The 7822-nt window shown below is 54.1% G+C and overlaps 1 protein-coding gene across 5 annotated transcripts in view; it reads right to left on the bottom strand.

Moving 5' to 3' along the window:
* Positions 1-861: 861 nt before the first annotated feature.
* KCNIP2 (potassium voltage-gated channel interacting protein 2) overlaps positions 862-7822 on the bottom strand; it is a 20540-nt gene continuing 13579 nt past the window's right edge. The window contains exons 2-10 of one of the 5 annotated variants that reach the window (XM_004700969.4): positions 5579-5674; positions 4745-4843; positions 3903-4027; positions 3463-3532; positions 3215-3285; positions 2969-3076; positions 2691-2795; positions 2492-2554; positions 862-2206 (exon numbers count right to left, since the gene is read on the bottom strand). In XM_004700969.4, the coding sequence (XP_004701026.1) occupies positions 2159-2206; positions 2492-2554; positions 2691-2795; positions 2969-3076; positions 3215-3285; positions 3463-3532; positions 3903-4027; positions 4745-4843; positions 5579-5674 (785 nt within the window). In that variant the 3' untranslated portion in view covers positions 862-2158. The remainder of the gene's footprint in view (positions 2207-2491; positions 2555-2690; positions 2796-2968; positions 3077-3214; positions 3286-3462; positions 3533-3902; positions 4028-4744; positions 4844-5578; positions 5675-7822) is intronic. The other 4 variants (XM_004700970.4, XM_004700971.4, XM_045291588.1 and 1 more) reach the window with 4 other exon arrangements.

Below are 7822 nucleotides of genomic sequence, written 5' to 3'. Positions count from 1 at the left end.
ATGAAGGAGAGCGAGCATACCTTTTTGTTTTCATAAATGCTGACACCCGCTGTCCCTCCCACAGCACTCCACTTCTCTGGTGGGTTTGAGCCTCTGTGGTGATGGCCACACCAAATTCACAGGCAATATTCACGATTATGGGGTTTATTAGGGAAGTAACAAGCTCTGATCCAAGATCAGAAATGACTCAGCCAATTCACAGTAAAAAACTAAACTAACTAAAAAGTTATTGGGAGTTGGGGAGAAAGGCTCTCGATACAGTTTTCAATCAGGATAGCTCTTCTCAGCTGTGCTTTACGAGCAAGCCTTTCTCTGGTCCTCAGGCCCACAGTCCCTCGGCCCTCTTGGGCAAATGTTACCAAGCCTTTGAACTATACCAGTAGGTGCCCAGGGACACACGATTCCAACAGCAAGTCCCCTGCCCAAAGGCACTCAGCTCTCTCGCTCTGCAGGCCGGGACACCATCTCCTCCTGGAGTCTGGGTTCTGCTGCCCCTCCTGCTTCTCTGCCATGGCTTTTCGCCTGGGTCTAGGAGGTTCTGAACACATGGATCCCCAGTCAAAAGGATGTGGTGGCCAGGTCCCAAAGACAGCTTGCTTGCTTGTTTGCTTGGCATAGTCTTCAAAGCACCAATGTCCTGTTCCTTCTCCCTTATCTCCTCTTGCAATGTGGAACAAAGATACTCTGATTTGATGGGAGGGTCAGGTTGGTTTCTAACCCTGCCAGAACCTTTGTCTCTCTCCAATGTATGGCCAGACTATGGCTCTCCTGGAGAGAAAGGAGCTTCTCTGTGCATACGCATGCGTGAGGGGCTGTGCATGTCATGTCGAGTGAAAGAGACAAAAAGACAGAGACAACAGCTTGTGCATAGCCTTTGTGTTTTATTGGATCTGGTGTATGTCTTACTTTACAAAATATACAGAAGAGCCAAAAAAAATGCAAAGCAGTCAATAATGTTTTATGGGGGAAAAGTGTTCTCTCTCTCAGACCCTGGGAGTATGACTGAATGGGACAAGCAGGTACATTACGGGTGCTCACGATGAGATGAGAACTTGGTGGTATGGTTCCCACCCTCTTGTATGCACAGGAACATCTCTGGGCAGATTGAGGAGAGAATTCTAAAGGAAACCCGAGGTGGGCACTGAAGAGGCCAGGTAGGGATTTGCAAAGGAGCCTGGGTTGAACAGATTCTGATGAATGCCCTCCACACCTGGGCTCAGATGCCATGCCTGGCTCTCTCCTCCCCTTTCCTTCTAAGGCATTCACTGGGAACATCGTGGAATCCCAAGTGCAGGAAGGAAGGTCCCTGACCTGCTCCATGTCACCAAATTTAGAGGACATGGCAAATGAAAATCCAAAGCAACTGAAATGGGTGATGAGCAGCGGGGTGGGCTGACACTCTAGCAGGCATCAGTGAGGACATCTCCCCATCCCAGTTCCTCTGCAGCCACCACCACAAACAGGAAGGAGGGAGAGAAAGGAATTCCAGAAAGGAGCCAAACACTCAGGCTGCCCAATACTGAAGAGGACCTGGACATTTTCTTGAGCAACTCCAAGGAGACAGGGTCTTCTGAAGAGCCTGGTGATTCATATTCATATTCTGATGGCTATGGTCTGGCCTGCCTGAGCCCCCCACTGACCATCAAGCCAGGCCTTTCTACCCTCTACCCCTGCTACTTCCTAGAGCTAGCCTCTGGTCCAGGCCCAAGACTCCTTCCGCTACACTCTTGTCCCCTTCCCACAGGACTTTCAGAGGCTAGTCTGAAAGGCCAGCCTACACCAAGGGCTCAACATCCTCTCTGAGAAGGATAGTCTTAGGGCAAATGTTTAGGGGGTAGGGGGTGGGGTGGGAGTAGGGGGTGAGAGCACCATAGCAGGAGACATTCTGTCTAGTGTCGGGGGTGGTTTCTACAGTAAGGGTGGGAGCTGGGAGAACCACTCACTTCCTAAAGGGCACCACCAGATGTACTCTGCCCACTCCCTGTCCCCTAATCCCCAGCCCCCCTCCCCCGTTCCGTGATCTGGGCACAGTATCCTCAGGCTCTTGATTCCCTAGAGCTAAGGTGGGGACAGACCTGGGAAGAGAAGGGTGAAGTCCACCTGGACAAGGTCTAGAGCATGGTCCACCCAGGGCACTCTGACCCTCTCCCCTGAGAAACTAGATGACATTGTCAAAGAGCTGCATGGACCTCATGATGTTCTCATCCTGTGGGTGGCCATGGTGTGAAGGAGGCAGATTGGAGAGAGAGAGAGAGAAAGAGCTTGTCAGAGAAAGGGAGACGGGGCACTGAGTCAGACATGGGGGCATTCAAGGAGAGAGAAGCAGAGGGAAGGGAAAAGCCCAGAAAGACCTGAGGTGGGGAAGGAGGCAGGCCTCTCCCAGGTGTGAAGCAACCGGATTTAGGGTATAAGGGTGAGTTGGGGGTGTCATACTCTGCCCTAAGGAGCCTTCTTCTACCTCACTGAATGAGGCGGTGAAAGGGTCCTGTACCTTTTGACAAGACTCAATGAACTCCTCGATGGTCACCACACCATCCTTGTTCCTATCCATCTTCTGCAAGGTAGTGGCCAGGTGGGAGGACAGGCAGAAGGCAGGCAGGCAAAAAGACAGACAGAACTCAGGCAAATGACCTGGTTGATCTTCATCTCCTTCACTCCCAGACCTTCCCACCCAACCTAATCCAAGGCACCTGAAAGAAGCTCTCCACATGTTCCCTGGGGGCCTCTTCCCGTAGTGCAGGATATGTGTACTTGCCCATCATGTCATAGATGGACTTCATGATATCCAGCATTTCCTGTTAGGCCAAGAGAGAAAAGGATCTCTTAGAAGCTCCAGCCTCCAAACCAGGAGGGCTAAAGCAGAGGGCAGACCTCACCCTTCCTGGAAATGCCTCTCCATGCATGGGTCATGCTTCCCTCCCCCGGGACCTTGGCACACACAGATCCCAGTCCTTCCATTGCTCAGTACCTCCTTGGTGATGCAACCATCTTTGTTGAGGTCATACAAGTTGAAGGCCCAGTTTAGCCTGTCATCTATGGTTCCCCGAAGAATCACCGACAAACCAGCCACGAAGTCCTGGGAAAGAGGCAATACAAGCTGTATCGTCTGATATCTTCCAACCTTCCACCCACTTGCTCTCTGTGTTTGGTCGGGTAGATCCTGGTCCCGAAGCCCTAGGAAACAGCCTTCCCTAGCCTGCCTTTCCCAGCTCACCTCAAAACTGACTGAGCCATCATGATTGGTGTCAAAGGCATTGAAGAGGAAAGTGGCATAGGTACTGGAGTCTGTAGGAGGAGTTTGGAGAAGTAAGCTTAGTTTCCAAACAGGTGAGAATTTTAGGCCCCTGTGGGGCCCCTCAACTCCCTCCCTCATCACCATGGCAACCCCAGCTCCTCCTTCCGGAACCCTCTCTCCCAATGGGCTGCTGGACAGCTGCATCCCAACTGGTCTTGCCCCCTCACCTCCTTGAGGAAAGAACTGGGAGTAAATCTGCTTGAAGTTCTCCTCGTTGACAATTCCGCTAGGACATTCCTGGAGGGAGGTAGACCAGGCTGAGGGCAGAGAAAAACCTTTTCCTCTCACCCCCCATCTTCCAAGCCCAAGGGCTCCCAGAAACGGAAAATCTTCACGTCCGTCTCCAAGGCGCACACACACCAGGCAGGTTCGTGATGGGAGGCTACCCATAGGACCGTAGACTAAGCTGCCAATCCACAAGCTTTACCCCTTTCTGGCCCTACCCTTTGCGAACGTTCTGCTCCCCGTTCAATCCGGGGTGGAGGGATGGGGCTGCCTCCGCCTACCTTACATCCCCTAAGGTTTCTGGGGAAACCCTCATTAAGGATTCTGAGAACACCTCCCTCTTGCCCCAGCCTCCCCTCAAGTCCGCCTGGCTGGTACTCACGTTCTTGAAGCCCCGGTACAGAACCTGCAGTTCCTTGCGTGTGAACTTGGTTTGCTCCTGCAGCTGCTCCAGACCCTCGGGACGGTGGCACACGGTGGACAGTTCAAACTCATCCTCCACACTGTCTGCGGGGGGAGGGCGGAGGGGTGGGGGACAGCCGCACCTCAGGCGGGAGCCCTGAGCCCCCTGCTCGAAAAACCGACTTATCCCATCCCTCCCCACTCCCCAACCTCGGAGACCAGTTTGCCTGTTTCTGGGGCGCTCCAGAAGTCAAGGCAAGAAGTCAAAGCGATGGTGAGCTTCAAGATCTACCACTGGGTTCAGTCCAAGGCCAGGCCTGACCCCAGAGCCAGGCATCCGACTCCGCGCTAACCCCTGGGCCCTTGGTCCCTGGTTGGAGGGGAAGTGACCTCACTCCCACCCCCACCCCGCCTCATCTTTGTCTCGGAAGGTAAGCAGCAAGAATAACAAGGGTCCAGAGACCAGGCATCAGAGAGTGCTCCGGGCCTTCCCAGATCACCTCAGCTCCCCACAACTCCAGCCTTATCCCTCCCAGACAGTCCTCCACTCCCAACCCTCCCCGAGACCCTCCGCCCCGTCCGCCAAGCCCCAGCCATGCCCCGCCCATCCCCAGACATTGACCCTAGCTTCAGCCAAGCCCCGCCCAATTCCAGCCAAGTCCCGCCTCTGCCTCCCGACCAGCCAAAGCGAGAGCCCCACCCGCAGCCCCATCTCAGCCCCGCCCCAGCCCCCAACATTTAGTCCCCAGGCAAGTACCCCACCCCCCACCCAGCGCTCCCGAAGGCCCCCCCTCCCCCGCCCCCACCAGGAGAGTAAGTCACCTGGGTCCAGCGGGCGGGGTCTGTAGGGGTGGAGGGAGGCTGGGGCGGCTAATGCTGAAGGGAGCGAACTGTCACCGAGAAAGCGGAAGACCCGGGCAACTGCAGACACACACCTCGCCCCTCACACTCAGCAAATCTCACAAACCTGCGTCTTACAAGGCACACACCCAGCCCTGCACGCCAAGGCACAAGGAACGAGCACAGACAAACGTGAAACGGACTCCACGCACACATGCTTGTGGAATTCGCCCCCATCCTTATCTAAATCTACTTTGGTGTGGGACCCAGCGGCATCAAACACACGATAACCACAAACCGGGCTGGCAATATTCAGGAAAGTCCTGTGAGGTGGGCAAGACCCAGCTGAAGACCCTGAAATCTGGGGACAAAGTGAGGTCGCTCAACTGGAAATTACTCAGCTGGGGGCCAGACCAGGACTAGAAAATGCAAATGCTCTGGTGTCTGGAGGAAGACGGGCTCCGTCCTCAACACCTATCTCCATTCTGCTGGCGACATACATTTTGAGGCCCACTGCGGGCAGCCACACTAACAGCTAGCCCAACTAAGCCACGCCCCGGCCCTTCTAGCCTCCTGGTCCCGCCTCCGCCACACGGACCACACCCTCACAGGCTCAGCCCTCCGCCGGGCCACGCCGGCCACGCCCAGTCACAGATCTGGCCCCGCCCCTACACTGACCTCGCCCTCACATTCAGTTTTCACATTCCACGCACTCTCACGTAAGGACTGAGCCAACGCTTTCCCCATCCCCTGTCACACTGGCCACGCCCACACGCATTCGGGTCCCGCCCCTGGAAGCACAGGAGAGGCACTTGCTTTCACTGACTGAGGGCAGAGCTTGGGGCCCGCAGCACGGCAGCAGCTTGAGGAACCGCTGCTTCAGCGCTTTTTTAGTGGGCCCTGGAGGGTGGCCTGGGAAAAGAGAAGACCCCAGGAAGGCACATTAACCCTCACGGTCCTTCTGTCCCTTCCCCCTTCCCCGCCAGTCACAAACAACCCGGGCTGGGCGGAGGGCATTGGGGATAGCGGGTGGAGGTGGGGGTAGGAGTGGAATGGCAGGGTGGCAGGGGGTAAGGTTTGGGCAGCCTAGTGGGTCTCACTGGTGTGGGAAATCCATCAAGGTGGCTCTAGCACTTTGTACCATGGGACACAGCCTGGGGACAGCAAGACAGCAAGGAAGGAAAGAGGCAGCGGCCTCTGTCTGCTGACCCAGTGCCCACAGTAACGTTTAACCCAGGGACTGCTTGGATAGGAACATCTCTCTCTCTCTCTCTCTCTCTCTCTCTCACACACACACACACACACACACACACACACACACACACACACACCCATACACACAGTGACAGGCGTATATAGTGATAGGCACATAGAATGATAAATCACAGTGATGAATATCATACAGTGACAGCTTGATACTCAGTAATTCACCCACACTTGCTGACTTAAGCAGGTCCTCAAGCACACATGCACACTTTGATCTAGCACTCCTTAGCACAAACACACACCAATATGACTTAAATAAAACAGGATACCAAACCCCAAACACTCAATGCCATCTTGTCAACGCTGACTCATACTGACTCCTGTGAGTTTCTGAGACTGTTTACCGGAATAGAAAGCCCAATCTTTCTCCCACAGGGCTGCTGAGGATTTTGAACTGCCAACCATGTGGATCGCGACCCAACACATAACCACTACACTACATGATACACACATAGGGAAACCCATACAAGTCATCACACAGGGCAAGATCAAACCACATAGAACACACAATGACCCTGGGACATCATGTCACAGTGAGTTAAGGATACTATAACACACACATGCTGTGACCTCATTCTGACACACAAACCAGGGTCACCATGACAACTACCTATACTACAGTGTGACTTATCTGCAGAGCCCCCGTTTGTCCTCAGTCACCTTTCCTTTATGTTTCTCCAGCTGGCACTCAGAGGAACCTAGTCAGTCAGAGGAACCTAGTCCAATCAGCCAACTCATTCACCCTGAAAATCTGGGCCCTCCCAGACTTCCCAGTATGGATCGTCCTTTGAAGGCAAAATGACAGGAGAATTTGAGGCAACTACAGACCTATCTCCTGGCTGCCCTCATTCCCAGGCTCGAAGACCAGAACCCAGGATCACACCTGGCCCGCTGGCTAAAAGCAGTCTCAAGTCACTCCAGAAGAGGCCCAACTTTGGTTTGGTTGCACACCCATGTATACCCACCCCACCCTACCAAGCCAGGGCCTGCTCCCAAGGAGATGACTCTGTGAAATCACTTGTCGTCTTGCCCACCACTACGCACATCTCAGCTCTGGAAGTTATAAAGAGGTGGGAAGGAGGCGGTGGGCTGTGCTAGGGATCAGGGATGGATCTTGGTGGCCTGGCCCTAGGCCAAGACCTCCATTAGCCCAGACTTTGGTTTCTTGAAGCCAAACTGCACCTGTCGCCTGGGGTGGTGTAGTTGCCAGTAGGGAGTGGGTGGCAGCTTCAGTCCGTCTGTCCCTAAGACCAACTACCTTGGTCTCAGTTATTCAGAAGTTGGATAAAGGGGCTGCCTTTAGCCTAGTGAATGCTTGGGGTTTTCTGGTGCCCACTTTAACCACCTAACAGTCTAAAGGAAATGACCAGGGAGCACCCAACTGATTTCATCTTCTTGGGATTGGATGAGAACTAACCCAGTCCAGCCTCCCAAGTTCAAGGACATCTCACTCTCTGCTCTCCATGCAGCAGAGGGGTGGGGTGGCTATGAGTTTTCTGTTCTTACTAAACCCTAAAGGAAACAAATTCTAGACCTTCCTGTGCCCCCCAGTTTCTTTTACATTTTTCCAGTTCCCCCAAAGTGTCTTTGCACATCTTCCTGTCTCAGGTGGAACCCAGGAACAGCCCTAGCCCTGTGGTGGAGCTGGGGAGAGAGGAGGAGGCCAAACTGAACTCTACCTCTACAACATCACTCTCCAGAGCTGGTGGGGTGGGCTGGGGAATGGACCTCCCACTCCCAACATCAAAACCCTGGAGATCATCTTGCCCTTGGACCCTGGGAGGGGCACAAGAA

This window comes from Echinops telfairi, unplaced genomic scaffold, assembly GCF_000313985.2.
Source record: "Echinops telfairi isolate 266 unplaced genomic scaffold, ASM31398v2 ScPeMD7_70;HRSCAF=299, whole genome shotgun sequence".
NCBI lineage: Eukaryota > Metazoa > Chordata > Mammalia > Afrosoricida > Tenrecidae > Echinops > Echinops telfairi.
This window is presented reverse-complemented; position numbering and strand designations above follow the sequence as displayed.